This window comes from Pangasianodon hypophthalmus, chromosome 7 (genome assembly GCF_027358585.1).
Source record: "Pangasianodon hypophthalmus isolate fPanHyp1 chromosome 7, fPanHyp1.pri, whole genome shotgun sequence".
Taxonomy (NCBI): Eukaryota; Metazoa; Chordata; class Actinopteri; order Siluriformes; family Pangasiidae; genus Pangasianodon; species Pangasianodon hypophthalmus.
The window spans coordinates 3,998,434-4,021,633 of record NC_069716.1 but is presented as its reverse complement, the minus strand read 5'-3'; the positions used below and the strand labels follow the sequence as shown (position 1 = coordinate 4,021,633).

The window sequence follows — 23,200 nt, the reverse complement described above, 5'->3', positions numbered from 1 at the left end:
TTACTATTTGAGTTCTCTTCAAATCATGAATGAGTTTGAAATTGTTTGTGTGTGTGTGGAAATGCTGTAAAGCCTTCAGAAACAATTAAATTAACTTCTATTAATCTACTATAAAAGAGCAGTAAACAGTAATAAACAAATTCTGTATTTGGTGTGACAGCCCTTTGCTTTTTTTAAAGCACATCCGTAGTCTCAGAGACAATTGGTGCCTTTGTTTTATAAGGAAATTGGCTGGTAAGTTTTACTGAGCATCTTGGAGAATCTGCCACAGTTCTTCCACAGACTTTGACTTTCACACTTGCTTCTGTTTTTGCAAATAATCCCAGACAGCCTGCATTCACTTTTTGTCTGAAAATACACTATATTACCAAAAGTATTCGGTCACCTGCCTTGACTCACATATGAACTTAAGTGCCATCCCATTCCTAACCCATAGGGTTCAATACGATGTCGGTCCACCTTTTGCAGCTATTACAGCTTCAACTCTTCTGGGAAGGCTGTCCACAAGGTTGAGGAGTGTGTTTATAGGAATTTTTGACCATTCTTCCAAAAGCGCATTGGTGAGGTCACACACTGATGTTGGTCGAGAAGGCCTGGCTCTCAGTCTCCGCTCTAATTCATCCCAAAGGTGTTCTATCGGGTTCAGGTCAGGACTCTGTGCAGGCCAGTCAAGTTCATCCACACCACACTCTGTCATCCATGTCTTTATGGACCTTGCTTTGTGCACTGGTGCACAGTCATGTTGGAAGAGGAAGGGGCCCGCTCCAAACTGTTCCCACAAGGTTGGGAGCATGGAATTGTCCAAAATGTTTTGGTATCCTGAAGCATTCAAAGTTCCTTTCACTGGAACTAAGGGGCCAAGCCCAACTCCTGAAAAACAACCCCACACCATAATTCCTCCTCCACCAAATTTCACACTCGGCACAATGCAGTCCGAAATGTACCGTTCTCCTGGCAACCTCCAAACCCAGACTCGTCCATCAGATTGCCAGATGGAAAGCGTGATTCATCACTCCAGAGAACGCGTCTCCACTGCTCTAGAGTCCAGTGGCGGCTTGCTTTACACCACTGCATCCGACGCTTTGCAGTGCACTTGGTGATGTGTGGCTTGGATGCAGCTGCTCGGCCATGGAAACCCGTTCCATGAAGCTCTCTGCGTACTGTACTTGGGCTAATCTGAAGGTCACATGAAGTTTGGAGCTCTGTAGCAATTGACTGTGAAGAAAGTCGACGACCTCTTTGCACTATGCGCTTCAGCATCCGCTGACCCCTCTCCGTCAGTTTACGTGGCCTACCACTTCGTGGCTGAGTTGCTGTTGTTCCCAAACTCTTCCATTTTGTTATGATAAAGCTGACAGTTGACTGTGGAATATTTAGGAGCGAGGAAATTTCATGACTGGATTTGTTGCACAGGTGGCATCCTATGATAGTTCCACGCTGGAATTCACTGAGCTCCTGAGAGCGGCCCATTCTTTCACAAATGTTTGTAAAAACAGTCTGCATGCCTAAGTGCTTAATTTTATACACCTGTGGCCAGGCCAAGTGATTAGCACACCTGATTCTGATCATTTGGATGGGTGACCGAATACTTTTGGTAATATAGTGTATCTACAGAACAGCTTTAATACACCTTGTCACAGATTGTACATATCTCTGGAGCTGAAAACTTCCAGAAGAACGCTGTCTAAATCTCACTTAGATATTCAGCTGAGTTGAGATGTGTTGAGTGTGAAGGCCAGAGCATATGATTTACATCATCCAGAAACATTGCAGAAGAAAAATTAGGGCTGCACGATATTGACGAAAAATGCGATATTCGGTATGATAATACTTTAAGTTTATAAAAATCTATTTAAATTATATTTAAACATATTTTTATATTTAAAAACTGAAAATGACAACCATGTTTCATGTTCCTTTGAGGAAAAGAAAGCATTCTCTGCTATCTGAGCCACCCTAAACCTTTGACTTTTCAAAATATTAAAATCATCCAGTTATCGCAAGCCCTTGCGATATGCATATAGCAATATTTCCATTTGCAATAGTTCAATAATTTCGATATATTGTGCATATTGTGCAACCCTAACATACATACATATTTATTTATTTATTTTTCACACAAGGAGACCAAAGGAAAATAGTGTATCCTCCATTAATCTGGTTAACTCATTTCATTTTAGACCAAAATGCCAGATAAAACCTTATTATACTGATGTCATGAATGGTATAATTAACATTTTTTACAGTAATATACAGGTATTAATATGTAATCCTGTAAAAATACAGTACAAGTTGTTACTGTGAACAAACATTCCAATAAGAATGCTGAATAAAGAATATTATTTACAGTAAAGACCTCTCAACTCTGCTCCTTTAATTCTTTAGTGTGGTTAGTGAACTATTATTATTACCTGTGAGAAAGATCTGTGAAACCACACACTCTAAATATCTCCTGAAGGTGAAACTTCTGTGCTCGACCATACATCACTTCCTGTTCTCAAACTCTTGTGCCATGACCTGCACTCAGCTCTGTACGCGTTGTTTTTAAACTTTTTATCTTTTTTTTTTTGCACATCTGTGCTTTCTGTCACCCTGCACACAGCAACGAATATTTCACCCTACTGTGTATGTGTATGTTAATGAAACATCAGTAAAAAAGTGCTCAATTCAAATGATATATGTTTATGTCACAGTTTAATAAAAGTAATAAAAAGTCAGCAAATGACAATTTGGAGAAAATCTCAAATGAAAGAAAAATATATTGGGGTAAAAATGTTTAAAATATGAATTCTGTTGCTTACAGATTCAGTTTGGCACATTTGTGATTTTACATTTTTCAAATATAATAAGAGAGAGCTTTGAAATATGTACGTATATGCATTTACCATATTACCCCCCAATTAAATCTAATCATTTCCCTTTTTTTTAAAAAAAATACAAAGTACCATATGTACAGGAAGAATCATTTAAAGGATGCACAGACATCCACAGTCTCTTTTTTTTGTACACTGCTGATGACAAAATACCTGAAATAAAGCTGTAAACAAATGAAAAACACCCTCTGAGTGTTTGTTTCTATACATATCTGCTTTTTTTTTAAAAAAAAAACCTTCAAACGGAAGTGAGTGAATCCAGTGAGAGCTTGTCGATGGGAAATGTAGCAGCGTCCCAGCAGAAATGGGTTCTCCACAGGAGGCACATCGCAGGCTCAAATGTCCATCTCGAACTGGTTGTCATCAGCTACAGGAGGAAACAGAGGTTACATACGTGTTAGCAGGGACAGACACGGGCTGTCTGAGGGGCAGCGGCACCTACAGGGCACTTCATGTCATTTTCTTGCATGTAGGAAAACCTATAAAGTACTGTATCTCATATTCTCCACTGGAAGGGCACCAATTAGGGCACTTCATCATGTTTCCTCACACACAGGAGCACCCTAGAGGGCACGTCAACACGTTTACTCACACATAGGGGCACCTTAAAGGGCATGTCATCACGTTTTCTCACACTTAGGGGCACCCTAGAGGGCATTGCATCATGTTTTTTCTACTTGAAGGGCATTCATTAGGGCGCTTCATCATGTTTACTCACACATAGGGGCACCTTAGAGGGCATTTCTTCACGTTTACTCACACATAGAGGCACCTTAGAGGGCATTTCCTCATGTTTTTTTCGTTTGAAAATCAGCCATTAGGGCATGTCATAGTAGTTTCTCCACTGTAAGAACACCCTAAGGGTTTAATCTTTCATATGGGGCAATTTACAGAGCACTTTATCACATTTTATCTACCATAGCATTTTTTCCACCATGGGGGCACCAGGAGGATTCATTCTTGTTCAGTTAATTTTTTCCCCTGTTCAGAATGGCAGTAAATTACTAATGTAGTAAAAAGGAGAAGAAATATTGCTAACAAAGTCACAGCCAATCCAGTAGTGCCATGTATCAAAGGATGATTTGATGCTTATTAAATGTTTAAAAAACAAAGAAAAGAAACATTGATTATGCAAATAGATTCTGACGTCCATTCAGAACATTCATTACAGTCAGTCAGAGTGAGTAAAGTACCACTGATACCTGTAATATTCTCGGATGTCATTTATCACCATATTCTCTAAAAACCCTGACAAGCTTACACACACACACACACACACACACATATATACATACACACTATCGTAACAGATAACTCACAGGGACTTGTATGTCAGATGCGGCACATAATTTTCAAATTCAAGAGAGAATAAAATGAAAAACATGGTTAAAAAGCATGTCATGTTCATCAGTAAATTAAATACTGTAATTGTTGACAAAGTGATGAGATATAAAAGGAATAACACACTTCAGGACATGCTGGTGTAGGAAAATAATGAACTTCTGGGTCATAACTATGACTCTACTTCAAGTCAGACTGCGTCACACCACCTTGTCGTTGATTATTTTCCTATAACAGCCCGCCATCTAGGTTTTATTCCTTACTTGCCCAGGCAAGTTTTATCTATCTAAAGATCCCTTGAGGAAGAACGCTTTTTTTTTGTTTAGCCTGAATAAGGTTTCTTTTGTGCTACTCCTCTGGCAGTTCATTTAGATCTGCTTTACCTGCTGCATCCTTTTCTTCCTCCAGCTCTTCTTTCAGTTCCTCCAGTTTGCCCAGAGGATGATTGGAAGGAACCGTCACCCCGGGAATCTGGGGCAGGCAGCAGGGCGGGGTCCGAGCGATCGGCGAGTTCCTACACTCGAGCAGGAACTTTCTGTCGTAAATGATACGAGTGCCTGTAGATAGAAAAGGTTCAAGGCCATGAATATTCACATCTAGGTCACACTTTTAGCATTCACAGCTGAGTGCTAAACTTTGCATCCCCTTAAGACAGAGTAAAGAAAACAGATTTAATTTACACAAACAAACTATTTCATGTGTTGAGTTTCACCGATCTTCCTTCAAACAGGAAATGGTCAAATAGTATGTGAGCACATTAATGGGAAGAAAAAAAAAAACCCAAAAATCTTTGAACTAGTTTTTTTTTGTTGTTGTTGATTGTTGATATAGCTTTCAGTTTTGGATTGTTTTGCTCCAGGATAAACCCACATTTGATTTTTAACTTGGTTTTTAATTGTTAATTGTAGATGCATTGTAAAAACTGATTATACAGTCCCTTTTTCCCCCAGTTCAAAAACCATGGGGGGTGCAAACTTTTGCACTGAACAGTATGTCTAAATAACTGACTTGAATTCTGTATTGAATATAATCAATTTATGAAAAACCTGCATGAAGTATCTGATGTAATCTTGTTTTTTTTCTCTACTAATAAATTATTCAGCTTACATTTGTATGGTTATTTTAAATTTTATACCAAATAAAGCTTTTACAGATACATTAGTGTTTTTTATCAGCTGTGTTTCTCAGAGTGATTGTGAATGCATTATGTAATGTTTTATATCATTATGTTGAACTGTACGTTTCATTTACGCCTTCTGTGTTTTGATTTATGACTTAGCTTTAAATATTTTTATTGTTTATATATATTATTATATATTGTTTCAATTCATCCTGTATTTTATTTTCATTATGTTTTTATTTAATCTATTGAATGGCACCATTGCAAATGAGGACTTTTCTAAGATTAAAAATAAATGAAAATGTACTTAAATCACAAACAATCCAGAACATGCTGACTCTCAGCATGTGTTTATGAGCCTGAAAATATTTTTATGGCCCTGAAAACACTCAGCAACCTTCAGCCCCAGGGCAAAATGTTTATTAAGAAAACTAAAAGTATTTTCACCATTTACTATTTAAACATTATTTTATTGAGCTGATATTGACTATTTTAACAGTCTCAAAGTTCTGAAATGTAACTGATATTATAATTTCACCCAGGATTAGGTTTAAAGTGTTCAAATCAGCACTAAGGATTTCCATACACTTTTCTTGTTTAACATAACTATTCAACATGACAGAGCTCTCAGTGTGAACAAAGCCAAGAGCCTTTAAAGTAACTCACACTGGGCCTTTTGTCTCGGCTGTTAACAGAGAAGAGCTCGTTCGAATCTGAATGAGAGGAGCCGACGAGGCTAGCCTTGGCATCTGTGCTGAAGTTCTAGGAAATCTGAGCACATGTTCGAGTTGGAGGGAGCCATTTTGAGGCAGGCCAGACCACATGGAGGTTATGCAAAGTCTGAATGTGTACAAACGAGGCACGCACGCACACACACACACACACAGCAGGCTGAGTACTCCCTGATTTCATCTTTATGGTAAAGTTACAAGGCAGGGCAGAGACTTTAACACACGGTTGGCTGAAGTGTGACCGGTACGAGGGGTGGTGCTACTCTATCCATGCTCTCTGTCAAGAGGCAGAAAAACATGTTATGCAACCTTGTCTATTTTGTGCTCCGTGTTCTTGACAAAAAGGGGTGAAGGAGCAGGGAGGGGGAAATGGAGACACTATGAGCAATGTTTCATAAATACCAAGGTTCTGCTTTGCTTCTACACAAACTACACTTTCTTGAGTATAATTCAATTCAATTTTATTTACACTGCGCTTTTATCAACACAGATTTACAGAAATCCAGATATAAATTTAGATTTATCCCTAATGAGCAAGCCAGAGGTGATGGTGGCAAGGAAAAACTCCCTGTGACGACATGAGGAAGAAACCTCGAAAGGGAACAAGACTCAAAAAGGGAACACATCCTCTTCTGGGTGACACCGGATAGTGCGAGTACGAGCCGTTAAGCCTGTTGACGAAACTAGCCACATAACACTGCATCTGTTCAGCTCTATCCGTTCAATATTTTACAACTGCATGATAGACCGTTTGTTAATCTGACCATAGTCTTTAACATTGATTTGTTTGAATACCATAAATCACACAACATGCTATGCTAAAATATGTTATTTTTGTACATCATGTGCAGCTCGGGTTGCTTATAATCACTGAAAGCTGGTATAAACACGTGCTTTCTTTCATCTGTATAATTACAAGGTTTCATTTTTAGCATCCACATCAGATTATTTGCAATTAACAAACATCAAATGGATTTTTTTTTTATTTCTGTGAAATTGAGTACAACAGCACCACCACTAAGAAAAAACACACACAATGTTACGACTATGCATGAAGTCAGGCTGGGGCTGATTTCTTTCCAGCCCTGACGGTAGATTCATGCAGCTGAAAGTTGTAGGCTGTCGTGGTGATTATAACAGAGTGAAACAGATTCGATCCATTTTGGGCTTAGATTTTTCAGCCACATCCATAACACATCATCAGCAGTGATTGAGAAATACAGCTGAACATGAACAACGTGGATTATTTACTCATATCCTTTTTTTATTTGGAAGAGGAACTAAAAGTCAACAGCCTAAACAAACATCATCCAATCAAAGTAGCAAAAGGACTGATGACAGTTTTTTTGGTTTTTTTGGAGGTGTTTGTTGAGTATTTGGAGGAAACACAGTAAAGATTACGAAATCACAAATGTAGCTTTCTGTCTGCTTTTAAGTGCATACGTGTGCAGCATACTTTGTACCACATCCTTATTATTACACCATCAATAAGATCTTGTGATACAATGAATCACTCAGCCGTAATAGTTTCGTTCTCGAGCTACTGTTAGATTTTAATCCTCACATTTCACACAACCGGATAGATTTTAGATTTTTAATCTTCACATTTCACACAATCCTCACACTCCTGTCACTGCAAGGCACGATTTTGACACAAACGATAAATAATTTAATCTAAAATCTAAACATTTCTCTAAGTAAACTTTGCCTCGCACGGGCCTCCGTAACCTCCCCAGGCGAACATTTTCTGGCTGGAACAGAAAGTTCTGGGTTATTCCTGAAATGCAACAGCTGTGGAAGTAGGGAAGGATGGCTTTCCAAGAAAAATCCCTCCTATTTGGCACAGGAGTGCTGGTATGGCCGTAAAGACCGTCTGACAAAATGAGGAACAATGAGAGGGCTGGGTGGAGGGCTCATCAACTGTTTTTGTTTTTGTAACAGCTCAGGAGTGCGGTATCTCTGGAACAAACGAGCTATGAATAGATAGCATATCTTACTGTTATGTAACGAACCAGTTGTTCTGTCTGATAAGGTAGCAGTCCTCGCCTGATTAATGAGTTCAGGATTTATAACTAGCTGTGAAGAAATGGATGTAATTTAATGTCATTTTTTTCCTTTCTTTCCAAGAAGGGTTGCAAAAGTAGCAGAGCTGCTGTAAGTATTTTAGAGCTGAGACAGAAAAACACCACATGCTGGTTTACAGCTGGTTTACAGATGGCCACCATTTGTTGTGTTTCTGGTTGGTTTAAAGCTGAGCTGGATCACTATTACAGCTACTAAACAGCATTAACAAGCATTAAACAGCAAAACAGTACATTGCCAGCATGTTATAAAGATAAATCAGAGATTTTTATATATATATATTGACTTGCTTTAAGAATAAGAATATTTTATGAAGTTAGAAAGAATCTAGAAGTGATGTAAAAGATTAAGTAAGGGTGGCTTTGAGCCACTTGCAAGTCTTGCTGCATTGTTGGTCAGTGGATACAGTGTGTAAACTGGATGTGTGTAACTTATTTACAGCATGCACCCTTCAGTCCTGCTCAGTGAAAACTCCTCACACTGTACCCCTTTTCTGGGCAGAAGCATGTGCTCACCTCCAGGCGTGGTGGAGAACAGGGTTCCTCCAGGTGTCTGGCTGTAACAGTCTGGGAGCTGAGACCAGTCCTTCAGCTGGATCACACGGGTTGGGATGGGACAGCTCCTGGTCTTCTGTGTGTTAGCTGACATTGTGGATTTATAAGCCTAAAAGTTCAGTAGAAGAAGCAGACAATAAAGCTGTCCCACTGCTGCTTATTATTTATCTGACCTATTTATCTGACTTCCTCACTTTTCTTTTCTTCTCTTTCTGTCTGATTTGACTTCCTCAGCTAAACTAACAAGCTTTCTAAAAGTGCATTGTTGCAGCAGCACACAAGTTCCAAGAGCAGTTGTATTTTTCCACAGCAGGAACTACTGTAGTGGGTGCAGGGTGTGTGTGTGTGTGTGTGTGTGGATATTTAACACCAACAGACAGGACGTGCTGATCAGGGTTGCCAGATTGGTAACCTGGTAAACAGGTTTCCTGACCAGAAGATAAAATCTACCCCAAAAAACTTGCATATTAATCTTTATAACTAACATGTGAGCTTCAGTGGTGTCCAAGATTTATTTTTCCGTAGTGAAATCCTGAGTTGATTTTTTTTTTAAGTTTAAACTTCTTTATCGTTGCATTGTTGGTCCATTTTCGCATCGGTTCACTCTTTCATGCATGGCGTCCACGCTTGTGGACAGCTGAATAACCTTTTAATGAAATTGATTTTGAGTTAAAATAAAAATTCATATGACTTTTTATGCAGAACTGAGTAAAAAAGTCATTTTAAAAATTTCTTATAATTTACGAAAAAGGGTTAACTGTTTCCATTACCCGCTAATCCCTTTATCTCTACCTAAAGAAAGCGATGCAGCGGCGCTTTAGGGTTTTAGTCCGTCCAGCTCTCTCAATTTCTCATCTGTACACTGTGCTCAAACAGATCAGCTTCCAAAGCGTCAACTTTCCTGATAATGTCGCGATCAACAACATCACAATCGTCATCTTGTAGCTCGCTAACTAGTCACAAAGCTAGTCACACAGATCGACGTAACACATCTCTAATTAGTCAAGTGAATCACCACATCGTACCTCACAGCTGACCATTTTAAATCCATCATTTTCATCTCTAACATTTTGCTTTAGCCATTTTGGCCTTTAATAGCGCTGACCCTTCCGCTACATAGAGCCGTCTTTAGCGGTTATATAGATTATTGGATATGTAGCTACACTTTGCTAAGTTTCTCGTATATACACACTATTGCTCTAAAAGTACATTTGAAACATAAAATGTTTCTCAAATCACATTTTATGACCCAATACTCAATATTTACCTCATGCTTATCATAGCAGAGGCGTGTTTTGTGTTAAAGGGAAATCTTAAAACACATGTGACGTCAACAACATGCACCAGATTGATATCAGGGTTATCTAAAGATAGATGTGTGCGGTGTACGACATTTATTTTAGCCGTGCGAACAATTCGTTTGGAGACGGAGCCAGAAGAAACACCGTAATCACAGTTCTGTTTGATATCTTCTCACAACCTCCTTCCTTCCATGATGGATAATGCAGAAAAAAAATGAATAAAAAAAAAATGCAGTTTATTTTACTCAGTAGTGCATTGGGAGATCTGTGTACAAAAAAGTTGCACAGTGTAACGTGCGTGTAAACACTCGGTGCAATCTGGCAACCCTGAATACGTGACGGGGATCATGTGATGGGGGATGCACATGGGCAAAAGTAAAAACAGAATTCACCACGTGCTCTAAATAGGACGCCGAGCACGTGCTCAGAAGCCTGTCCGCCATTGCTGCTGCGCTCCACAGCGTTACAGAGCACGCGCCGTAGAACTTACACGGGATTCGTTTCACGCGAATATATATACATGTAATAATAATAATAATAATAATAATAATAACAGCAACAACAACAACAACAGCAACAACAACAACAATAATAATAATAATAATAATAATAATAATATTAATAACAGCAACAACAACAACAACAGCAACAATAATAATAATAATAATAATAATAATAATAATAACAGCAACAACAACAGCAACAGCAACAGCAACAATAATAATAATAATAATAATAATAATAACAGCAACAACAACAACAACAGCAACAACAACAACAATAATAATAATAATAATAATAATAATAACAGCAACAACAACAACAACAGCAACAATAATAATAATAATAATAATAATAATAACAGCAACAACAACAGCAACAATAATAATAATAATAATAATAACAACAGCAACAACAACAACAATAATAATAATAACAGCAACAACAACAACAACAACAATAATAACAACAGCAGAAGCAACAACAACAACAATAATAATAATAATAACAACAACAACAGCAACAACAACAGTAATAATAATAATAATAACAACAACAACAACAGCAACAACAACAACAATAATAATAACAACAACAGCAGCAGCAGCAGCAACAACAACAACAATAACAACAACAGCAGCAGCAACAACAACAACAACAATAATAACAATAATAATAATAGTATATACTTTTTTTTGAAGACATTGTGTTTGTTAACTGAAATTACACTAAAGTTCACTTCAATATTTATTATTGCTATATTATTATTATTATTATTATTATTATTATTATTATTATATTGCTCACTTTTATTTATTTATTTATTTATTTATTTGCTTTGCTTGTTTGTTTGTTTGTTTGTTTAATTTTTTTATTCAATGAAAACCAAGAATATTACAACACGATGGCATTCAAGTTACAATCTACTCAATCAACCTTATAACAAGGGCTTAGCCACAACACAATATTTAAAAAAAAAATATTTTTTTAAAAAAAGAAAAGAAAAGAAAAGAAAAGAGACGAAGCTCAGTAAGATGCATAGTATCCCTGTAAACACTACTGTAGCCACAACAATGATAACAAATTTATCACAGGGGTATTAACACTATTTTTATAACAAATTATATTTATCTGATAATATCAACAAAAAACAGCTTTTTTATTTTTCATTTTTGACAGGGCTTTTAGAGACTGTACCATATAATTCTTAAATACTATAAACAGGGGGATTTAAAAAAAAAACTGCATTTGTGGATAAAATGCTTAGCCAATAATATAATGTTATTTATCTCTAAAGTTGACTTGTTATGGGCTTGTAGAGTGTGGAGTGACGTCATGATGTTATTTACGTAAACAAATCTCCTGGATATTGCTCACATTTATTTATTTATTTACTTACAGTTTTTATACGAGCTCACAGATGGCTTGTATGTCTAAAATCAGTAAAATAAATGAAGCAACATAATTAAATCCATCACCATTTAGGCCAAAAACAGTAACCATGATTATTTTACTATAAATTTATGTAAGTCACAGTATAGTTTTTTGGGACTGTAGAGTGTATATATTTGTTAATGATAGACACATTTGATAAACACACTATTGCTCATATTACCTTTTATTGCTAGAAAACACTAAAGAAAAAAGACTTTTCTGATCAGGTGGGGGATATAACATTTAGTTTACAGAACTATGATCTAAAAAACGAATCGATTCTCTGATTCCATGTATCCGACTCTGAATCTTTGGAGCCGATTCCATACGTTGATACTGATTCAGTTCACTTATACTTTCCGTCATTGAAAAATGTACTGTGTGGAATCGATTCCCAGATTCGACTCAGTCAAATACCAAAACATGGTCAGAATGGACTCCTAAGTTTTCCGAAGCCGATTCCATACGTTGATACTGATTCAGATGGTTTATACTGAAATGTATTGTGTAGAATCGATTCTCAGAATCGACTCAATCGATTGCTAACACACGGAGTCGACTCCGTAATTTCCGTTAGTCTTGAATGCGCATGCGCACTATTTCTTCGCGCACGCGTATTGGCATTCTGCTCGGAATTCACCATTTTTACACCAATTGGCCGGTGGACAGCGAATCGGCTAGTAAAGGTAGTTCGCTTATTTAGACCAAATCATACGTATCTGATGATATTTGCTGTATATTTATAAAAGGTTAAAGAGTAATTTTGTTTAATGGACGCTCAGTATATTATGTTAAGTCAAATAAATGATGCTGGTTGTAGTTGGCTTTGCTAGCTAAGCGGAGTAACTAGCACACAATTGAATGGATTGAAATGTTTTTGTTGTTTTTTTTCCTCTTAAATGTATTAAGCCGCTTTATTCCGGTTTGCAGTTGTTTTTCGAGGTTGCAGTACGCATTCTGCATCCCAAACCACTTCCTTTTGGATGCACAGAGCTATAACCCGGGTGTAGTAAACCCTGTGTAGTGCATAAAGTCTTAACGGAATTTGGCCTAACGGTTTGCTTTAAAGGTGCAATAGTCGATTTGTATTTATACCTTAATTTTACAAATAACCTGGAAAATATGTAGAACGTGATAAAAAACAATGGGTTAAACTGTAGCCTTAGTACAAGTTTATTAATTCGCGGAGAAAACGCGTTTGGAAAATTGACGTCCGGCCCGGAAAACTTTTGTGTGTTTTGTCATTTTATAGACTCTATGGGTCACATAAGATTCTGAGGGCGGAGCTTCGTGAATATGGGCGGGAATCATTCAAATGGGGAACTTTAACCTCTAACCTACCTGTTAAAGACCAGAACTGTGTCCCAAATGACGCACTACGCTCTTACGCTGCGCTCTTACAGTGTGCACTTACACTACGCTCTTACACTACGCTCTTACACTACGCACTTACACTTCGCACTTACGGTACGCTCTTATGCTGCACACTTACACTGTGCACTTACACTGTGCACTTACACTACGCACTCACACTACGCTTTTACGCTGCGCACTTACGCTGCGCACTTACGCTGCGCTCTTACGCTGCGCACTTATGCGCACTTACATTACGCACTTACGCTGCGCTCTTACGTTACACACTTACACTACGCATCTGTACTCTACTGTCTGGTGTATGAGTTTTAGAAACGCCGCATCATCTCTAATGGAACGCTGACAGTTTTTTACTAAACAGAAGTATAAACTGTTTACCAGTCGATGGCAAATGACGTCAAACGAACATAATGTGACGTCACTAGCTTTAACAGAAAGTGAATTTCACTGTATCAAGGTAACATAAACAATAAAATGAAGAAATTCACTTACTGAAGTTTTCACACTCTCTTTATTTGCGTGTGTATGTATGTATTTATTTATTTATTCCGAGCCAATTTGAGCTAGCGTCAGCGCCTGGTAGCTCCGCCCCTCTTCCGCTACATATGCAAAGCTGCGACCGTTGCGTGCATGAAGCGTCCAACATTCCACACTTCAGTTTTTTCGGTTGAATAAGTGCATCATCCATTGCACTTCTTTTTGTTGTAATTTTCAGTGTGAACACAATACTCACAGTATTTACACCAAAAAAATGGCGTAGAATAGTGCGTAAGTATGCGATTCCGGACGCACCTCTAATCTTGATAAAGTCTAGTTTAGATTAATTAGATGAGTCTTATTTAACAGTTTAATATGACGTTATAGAATTATTAGTAGTAGAATTAATTTAATAGAGTTATTGTTCTTTCTCCATAAAATCTCGCGAATTTCACGTTGTCTTGATGATTATTTAGACTGTAAGGCTTTTACTAATTTTTTTAGTAAAGCTGTATTCAGTTTGTTCTAGCCTGTACTGAAGGTCTTAACAAACCGGTATTATTTCCTCGGTTTGCGTTAAGCATGGCAGATGGAGAGGGTTTCGTGGTGCGAGTGAGAGGATTGCCTTGGTCCTGTTCAGCAGACGAAGTCCAGAGATTCTTCTCAGGTAAAATCCAAACCTCACATTGCTACTGAAGATGACGTTCTGATGCAGATTTAAACGTCGGGCTTCACCCGTATTGCAGAATGTAAGATCGCAAACAACGGCACGAGCATTCACTTCACCTACACGAGGGAAGGGCGGCCGAGCGGAGAGGCGTTTGTGGAGTTCGAAAGTGAGGAAGATCTGAAGATTGCCGTGAAGAAGGATCGAGAAACCATGGGACACCGTTATGTAGAAGGTGAGCGTTGGGGAAAGGAGGGTGAAAACGTAGAGCGTGAAATGACCAGGTACTGAGTGACCGTTGTATTGTTTCAGTCTTCAAATCCAACAATGTGGAGATGGACTGGGTTTTAAAGCACACTGGTCCTAACTGTCCGGACACAGCAGGCGACGGCCTGGTCAGGCTTCGAGGTCTGCCCTTTGGCTGCAGCAAAGAGGAGATTGTTCAGTTTTTCGCAGGTATGTCAACCAGCACTTAGGGTTTTTATCCCACATCTCATCAATCACAAACTCTTAGTATATAAATCAATGTTTCAGAATACTTCTAGGCTACGATTTTTGTGACATTAGGTCAGTTGTAATATTACTAATATATAAAAAGCCATAAAGACCAAAATGTCACTTTTATATTTTTATCTCATAACTGAATGGTTGCCTGTATGCCTCATATTAAGACCTTTGCATGATAAGGAATCATAGGGTGTTTTTCCACTGCACATTCATAGCAACACCTGGCCCAAAAAGGTACCAACAGAACCTGGGGTTACTCTGCATCATCATTACTCAGTTTCAGGCAAAGTCTCCAATTCAGATATAATCCGTATACTCAGGTGTAAACTTTCAACATAAAATTGTTGCTTTAAGTCAATAAATATGATGGAATGAAAATAACACTGGGTCTCATTTATCAAGCTGGATACAAACAGATTTATTCATAAATCCTTCGTACGAGTGTTTACACAAGAAATTTATTTATGAAAATCTTGTAAATTCGATAAAACATTCATATTTCAGCTACTTGTTCTCCTGAGTCTGTGGAAATTTACACATAAGAAGACTAACAAATATAAACCTCGACCTAATTGACTTCAAATCATAATATTCGCATGGATTACTGCATTTTTATATCTGGAACATACTGAGGAGTTTAAACTGCTTATGTTTATTACGTTTACAGCGTTTAGCAGACGCCCTTATCCAGAGCGACTTACAGAAGAGCTTTGGAGTCTCGATCAAAAACACATCCTCATGCTAGTTCACTCAATTCAGGGACTAAGAGTAACATCGAGAACATTTTGAAAACCAGTTGTTTATATTATTGGCATTAATTAAAGAAGATTGAAAAATCAGGCAAACCAACACAAGCCTATAAAATGAATCATACTATTATAACAGAAAAAATGGCGCTGTATAAACGGGGGATCGGGCGGTCTGTCTGCTCTTAGCCATAATCCGTAAACAAATGACGAAAGTTTTATCACTCGCTTCTTCTTCTTCTTCTTCTTCTTCTTCTTAGTATTATTATTATTAAATATTTTTATTGGCATAGAATTGAGTCAAAATAACTTCCACTTCTGTCTTTCAGCCTTTACTCTGATTGTTCATTTCGTGCTCCCAGCTGTCTGTGCACTCGACCTTTTATGGAGTTTTGTGGGTGTCACTATATGCAAATGATCTGTATTAGAAAGCGCTTTGCAATTCACGATCAACATACACATGCGAGTACAAAGAAAAGCGTTTCTGAACCTTTTGTATATCTGGTGGGACATTTTAGTTTGGTTCGGCTTACACAAAATATTCACCCACAGCTTTACTGAACGATTGATAAATAAGACCCATTGTAACTAATAAGTTCTGTACAGTTGCTGCCCTTGTATTATAAGAAAAATATCACTGTTGCATGTGTAACCAATCAGCAATGAACAGTGCTGCTAGCTCCGCCCCCAAGTAACATCAGTTCCTGTTGGTATCAGACTTTAGCATGAACTTTCACTACTATACCAGCGGCCAATGGAAAGAAAAAAAAAAAAACAAGGCACAGTTTCTTGGAAAAAAAATATCAAAAGTTCCTGTAATTTGTGCAGTGGAAAACGGCCTATAGATATCTTTTGGGTACCTGATGATACTTTCTCATACCATAATAATATAATTTATATAACGTTATCACACATAGTACATTGCACCCCATCTAGTATTTCCATGTAACCTCATTACTTATGTACAAAAGTTCCCTTAGCAAACTATAAATCTTTGTCAATGGGCTTGTGATTTAATATGTCCCCCACTGGGGTTATCTGTCCTTGGGTTGAAGGGTTGGAAATCGTGCCAAATGGGATAACATTGCCGGTGGACTTCCAGGGGAGGAGTACGGGGGAGGCCTTCGTGCAGTTTGCTTCACAGGATATAGCTGAAAAGGCTCTAAAGAAACACAAGGAAAGAATAGGGCACAGGTGGGGATGGTTGGTTGGTTGGCTGGATAAGTTGCTTTTCTTATGGTGTACACCTCTCAACAATTATATGCACTGCAGAAATGGCAAGACCTTCTCTCAAACTGTTAGCATTAACATCCACACATAGCTTTTTAAAAGATGAGGCCCAGTTCTTATGAAACCACACTGTGATCATGCTGTTTCCCAGCATTAGTGCTGAGTGAGTCATCGAATGAACTTGTGAATCATTTGTTAATCACTTTATGGGTGTCTTCACGTACGCAGCGTTTAGTCCGTTTGAATCTTCTAACTCTTTAAGCAGATGAGAACGCAGCAATCACACATGGGTGTGGAACAAAACAACCGGTCTGAGAGCATCCATGTGAATCGAATGCTGTGAGAAAGTGACGCAACTTGTCAGTTGGCAAATTGAGTCTTGAGGCGTAAACTGAGCCAAAGGACAGAAATTACATGTGTTGTGTAGATTTGGACTGATTCGGGAGGGAAAAAAAGGCACCACAGTAGGTGCGACACAAAACATTTTAAACCAGTTATGTATATAATTGCTGAATCATCTATTGAGCAATGACGTTTCAGCTCTACATGCCCCTCAATAACATTTTTTATTTTTTTTTGCTTTTTGATTTTTTTTTATTTCATTACCAATTCATAAAAACTATCAATGTCTCTCTGATTAGGATTCTGCAAACGGACTTATACACGTGAAAACACCCTAAGACAAGACATTGTTTACTTTTGTTACCGTTAAACAGATATCTGAGGTTGCGAGATGTCTGTTCTAAATTAACGATTGGTTGTATGACACTGGATTTTAAAGAAAACACTCCAAACCTTTGCCATTACACACAAGCACCGTGTATCTTATTGTATATGTGTATAATGGCAGATTCAGAATCTGAAGGATTCTGATGACGAGGATGTTCACTCAGCACTAAGTTTGAAGCTGTAGGGATTTCTCACACTTTTTTTTGTTTGTTTGTTTTTGTTTTTTTTTTGTTTTAACTACAATGAAGACTTCAGATCATGAGGACCCGGTAATGCAGGTAATACTGAGTCAGACATGACGGACTGAAGTCTCTTTCTACCATGTTCTCTGTACTCTGACAGTGTAACCTCTGCATACTAAAGAGTAATAATAATAGTATAATATATAGTAATAATAATAGTAATAATGATAATAATAATAATGTAAAAAAGTGGCCATAAGAAAAGCTGAATGAGGGTTTGACTGAGAAGTTTCCATTTAATTTTCAAAATCACTAAGCGGAGTCATTGCCAGTTATTCAGTGCTGCAGTTTTTAGGGTTTATTATTTCCTGTGCACGCAGCAATGCTCTGTATCCTCGGGTCTGTAGACTGCAGTGCCAACGGTGTGCTTTGGCTTTCGTAGGTACATAGAGATTTTCAAGAGCAGCCGTGCAGAGGTGCGTACGCACTACGAGCCGCAGAGGAAGGTGATGGGAATGCAGAGGCCGGGACCCTACGACCGGCCGGGCGGCCGCGGCTACAACAGCATGAGCCGCGGGGTCTCGTTTGAGCGCGTGCGTCGCGGAGGATACGGAGGAGGTACATACAGCCCGGACATGAAGCCTCCTTCTCCTGAGTGCCCAGGCTACTGCCTTATAACTAATTATTATTATTATTAAGACATAATTTTGCCATCTTTAAACCCTAATATATTAATATCGCAGTTTAACACGAAGCAAAACTTGTTATAATTATTATTGATACTTTATAATATTCATGGTGCCTTAATCAGAATATTGACGAGAAACACTAACTCGATCATTAACAAGTCTAGACTAGTCTAAGGTTTCATAAATACAGTGACTTCTTGCCTCTTGCTGTTTCTGTTCAGCGTGTGTGTTCTCTTATCTCTCGCCTCAGATGGCCGTTATGGGGACGGCGGTTCCTCTTTTCAGAGCACGACTGGTCACTGTGTGCATATGAGAGGCCTTCCGTACAGAGCCACAGAGACCGACATCTACAACGTGAGATCCTGCGTTACACTTTGATCAGCGTGTGTCTTAAATAGTAGTGTGACCAAATGTCACGTTTGTAGTAATTAATTGAATACCTACTAATTAATAGTAATAATAAAGAAATGTGAATAAAGTATAGGTTGAGTGCTTATTAAGCCATTTTAAGTGCTATTTCTCTTTATTCCACACGCAGTTTTTCTCTCCCCTGAACCCGGTGCGTGTGCACGTGGAGATCGGACCTGACGGGAGAGTAACTGGTGAAGCCGACGTAGAGTTCGCTACGCACGAAGACGCCGTGGCTGCCATGTCAAAGGACAAAGCCAATATGCGTAAGTACAGGAATATATATATATTTTTTTAAATTGTGTGCAATTTAATTGTTTAATGTAACATTTTTAATATTTAACATATAATTAATTTTGTCTTTAAATGGACTTAATTATTACTGAACCTCACAGTCACTACATTGTCACTAAATAAACGGAAAGAAGGAAAGAAAATCATGAGAAGCCTGTAATGTAATTGATTCATTTATAGAGTCTCAGCTTGTCACTGATACTTAGCTTTTTTTTTTTTTTTTTCTCCCCAGTAATCAGGCCAAATCCTAAATGACTGTATGTGTATATATGGTCAACAACTAGCGTATAACATAGTGTACATCATGCATCCATGCTCAGAAAAACATTTCAAATTCAGCTACAGAAGAAGAAGCAGTGTGACTCCACTTACGGTACATGTGCAATGAACGCCATCCGATATTTAGCACCCATTAATTTTAAAAGGGGAGCCTTGAAAAAAATTCTAATTTATGCATATTAGAAGCGGCAGCTGTGTAATATAATTATTTGTAAGTATGCCGTTTATTTAATTTCAGGCATTTATTCTTAATATTTTTGTTACATTACAAAGTTCATTTAGCCAAGAACATTTTTGACAGACTTGTATTAATTGTCTACAAGTAGAGCTGCTTCTTCTGCCATCTTGCACTCGTAATATCGTCTCGACTCAATTGTCTCGCTTTTGAATAGATGCTAATATATAAAAAAGCACAAAAAAAAACCCTTGTGTCTTGTCTTGCAGAACATCGTTACGTTGAGCTGTTCCTGAACTCGACAGCAGGGGGCGGCAGCGGCGGATATGGAGGTCAGATGATGGGAGCGATGGGTTAGTCTCTAGCATGGGTTTTATTTTTTGGCCATGTTGGCTGTTAAGGTAATGACTCATGAGGTTGCTTTAACTGGCATTGGCTGTGTGTGTGTGTGTGTGTGTGTGTGTGTGTGTGTGTGTGTGTGTGTGTGTGTGTGTGTCCCTTTATCTCAGGAAACCAGTCGTCCTACGGGCACGGCGGTCAGCAGATGAGCTCCGGGTACAGCGGCGGCTACAGCAACCAGAGCAGCATGGGAGGATACGGTGATTACAGTGAGTGTCAGCTCTGCTTCACACAAACCGTAGTGTGTAGTTCTTATTTGTCTCCGTAGCAGCGATCAAGCTCTCAGTGGGGATCTTTTTAACACGTTCAGTACACAACTTGTTATTCTGTACTCTGAGGTGTTAAATGAACTTTTCTGTGGATAAAAAACACATTTTTTCATTTAAGCAAAATGTAATTTGCACTGGAGCTGTGATGCTGATATTGCTAACAAGTATTTGGAGTCAGTTTATCTGAAAAACATTTGTGTAAATTTCTGCTTCAAACTGCATCCAGTGACGTCACACAGGCTTGAAGATGTGGTTTAGGACACAGTGTGTGTCTACAGTATCATCTATAAATATGAACAAACCTTCACGCTTGGTAACATTTATGGGGCGGCCATTTTGGAATAATATTTTTGAATTGTAATGTTATTGTGTGATTTCACAACACACACAGTCTTTAAGGTGAAAAACCCAGAAGTGATGTACATAATAAAATTGCATGTAGTTAAATTAGTAAATATGGACTCCCCAGGCTATTTTACACAATCTATGTTGTTATTTAAATCAAGTAGATAAAGATTTAGCTTTATGTTCATGGAAAACATATTCAATGAGATTGATATTTATCATATTAGTTGTAAGCTACATTAGCTCCATTGCAGAACTAATGATGCAAATGTTGCATATCGAACATGTCTTAAACACCATCTTAATGAAAGTTAATTACACAGGGAAGGCATTGTCTATGGCTCTGTACACACCTGGTAATAACATCCGTCTCGAACAATCTGATCACAAACTGCATTTACACCTGGCATTATGAATGCATCTCCAGTGACCTCTCGTGATCAGATTTCATTCGTCGTTTCCGATGCAGGAAGAGTCTCGCACGCATTTATCTCACAAACATCAGTCTTCCGTGGCATTTATTTTCAGGCAGAAACGTCCCATGAATCCTATCTCATGTACCTGTTCGTGCTTTTTTCAGTCACGTGGTCTGCTAACAAAACTTATAAATGAATGAGAGATGGGATGACACAGGAAGCTATGAAAAGCAGGTGCTGTTATAGCATGACCTTTATCCGTTAGCTTAGCGATAAAAGGGCAGTGATGCAGTCGATTAGCCGGCCCTATGTTGCTCTCCAGGATGCATTTGCATTCACATGACTACGAATGTGATTGGACCCCGTTCATACCTGTACTCAGTGCGGTCCACTTACGATCAGATCACCCCGGACGCATATTAATGCCAGGTGTGAACAGAGTCTATTATTTATACCACAATCATCATTAAAAAATGTGTGTTTGCTGTTTTGAGTCCTGTTTGTGTGTGGGGGTGTGTGGGAGTGAGAGCTCGCAGGTCCTAAAGTGTGTATTTGTCCCTCCTGTCAGGTAATCAGGGCGGAATGGGGAGTAGTTACTACGGCGGGGGAAGCCGCGGCTCGATGGGGATGAACGGCCTGAACAGCAGCATGGGTGGAGGCTGGGGCATGTAGCTCCACCCGGCTCCGACCTCCACTAACTCCCTGATTTAATGTTTCTCCGTGATTTCATTTGCTTTCTTAGTGCGACATCCTTTTTTTTGTTTTAAATTGCTCTCAAACTTTTTAATTTACCAAGTGAAATCCTTGTCCAAACTGGATGATTACATTTTTATTTTCATTCTTGTTTTGTATTAAAAGTGAAGTACATTTCTGGACGTTACTTTAGCAGTGGAAAAGTTGCCTGTTTAATTAGTTGAAATGTATTTATATGCACAAAGATGATGTGTTTCTCTCCTGACTGTTTGGGAGGAAAGTGTTCTGGTTTCCAGTGAGAAGCTGAATATGATGTACTGTTGTAAAGCGTGTCTGCAGAAGTGCAGAGGGAGTTGTAGCTGTAACTGTAATGCTGTTAAATAGATGCATGCGGTGATAGTGTTTTGATCGTGTGCTCTTCTCTCACTAACTGTAATTTTTTTGTAGTGTGATGCGAGGAACGGATTGACGTCCAGTTTTTCATTTTTGCACAGACGAGCTGATATTTTTGCTGGGGCAGTGTTTATTAAAATCTGTATTGTTAGATGAACATGTGTGATTGCAACTTGAACTTTTTTATCTTAGAAAAACTTCAGTTTTTGGAGCATCTGTTTAAAAAGTTAGGTCAGTGTTACAAACAGTTTTATTAGCTGTATATATGAAAACAGTTACAATTATCTCTATAGCACACTGTCCTTCCTTAATTACTTAGATATAACATCAGCTTATCAGGTCTTGCAACAGATTAAAAGATGAAAGCTTTGAGCTGACGGCACAAATAAAACCCCGACTGGCCAGAGTTTTTTTTTTTTTTTTTTTTAAAGGTTATGCATTATTTTGTACAAGTGGCAGTTTATTTTACAAAAAATTTCAAAAAGTATTGCCATTAAAATGGCACTTCGGAAACTCCTCCTGGTGTTGTGTAGTTAAGTTTTTGTCCCATTAGTGTTGCAGTAGTTTCGACACTACATTACTGGTTGAGCTGAAGCCTTTGTTAACTATGAACTGTTTGATTATAGTCACAGACCGAAAACACACACACACACTCTTTACCTGACTAGACAATGAAATAATGCATAATGCTCAGAAAACACGTGTAATCCACCCTGACTATAAACCAAGGCATTGTGTAGTGCACAGAAAAGTTTATTTTTGAGATTATTTTATGAAGCCTTAAATTTTGTCTGATTAGTGCAAAAATAACGTACATCACTGCAGCACTTTCTAGAAGGTAGGAATTGGCTCTTACAATCTAGGAAATATGGTATTGACCTCATTCGTCAATCTTTTAATAAAGCTGTGTGTGTAAAATGTTTGCGCGTCCAAACTGAACTAAAAATACTGCCAGATTTACAAAGGTTTCGGAAAAGCCGCTTTTCTTCGT

At 38.2% G+C, this 23,200-nt stretch overlaps 2 protein-coding genes and 1 long non-coding RNA gene across 6 annotated transcripts; 2 read left to right on the top strand and 1 right to left on the bottom strand.

The window, feature by feature from the left end:
* Positions 1-2,677: 2,677 nt before the first annotated feature.
* eif4ebp3l (eukaryotic translation initiation factor 4E binding protein 3, like) lies at positions 2,678-9,060 on the bottom strand. The gene is made up of 3 exons (XM_026940777.3): positions 8,663-9,060; positions 4,598-4,771; positions 2,678-3,240 (listed from the first exon to the last, which is right to left on the bottom strand). Exons 1-3 carry the CDS (start codon positions 8,793-8,795, stop codon positions 3,209-3,211), a joined length of 339 nt encoding a protein of 112 aa, XP_026796578.1. The 5' UTR covers positions 8,796-9,060; the 3' UTR covers positions 2,678-3,208.
* LOC117597730 (uncharacterized) lies at positions 7,852-8,877 on the top strand. The gene is made up of 2 exons (XR_004578478.2): positions 7,852-8,219; positions 8,589-8,877. It is a non-coding gene; the product is annotated as an uncharacterized LOC117597730 (long non-coding RNA).
* A 2,724-nt stretch (positions 9,061-11,784) lies between the features above and the next one.
* Positions 11,785-22,366, top strand: hnrnph1 (heterogeneous nuclear ribonucleoprotein H1). Of its 4 annotated transcripts, none has more exons than XM_026940494.3 (11): positions 11,785-12,623; positions 14,370-14,455; positions 14,535-14,690; positions 14,768-14,911; positions 16,764-16,902; positions 18,292-18,467; positions 18,789-18,892; positions 19,077-19,212; positions 19,964-20,047; positions 20,204-20,302; positions 21,688-22,366. In XM_026940494.3, the coding sequence occupies exons 2-11, from the start codon at positions 14,371-14,373 to the stop codon at positions 21,693-21,695; spliced, it is 1,131 nt and encodes a 376-aa protein (XP_026796295.1). In that variant the 5' UTR covers positions 11,785-12,623; position 14,370; the 3' UTR covers positions 21,696-22,366. The 4 variants fall into 4 exon arrangements, with proteins under 4 accessions (XP_026796295.1, XP_034161991.1, XP_026796293.1 ...); XM_034306100.2 differs by having other exon boundaries at positions 11,792-12,623; positions 19,964-20,026; XM_026940492.3 differs by having other exon boundaries at positions 11,803-12,623; positions 21,692-22,366.
* Positions 22,367-23,200: the final 834 nt, after the last annotated feature.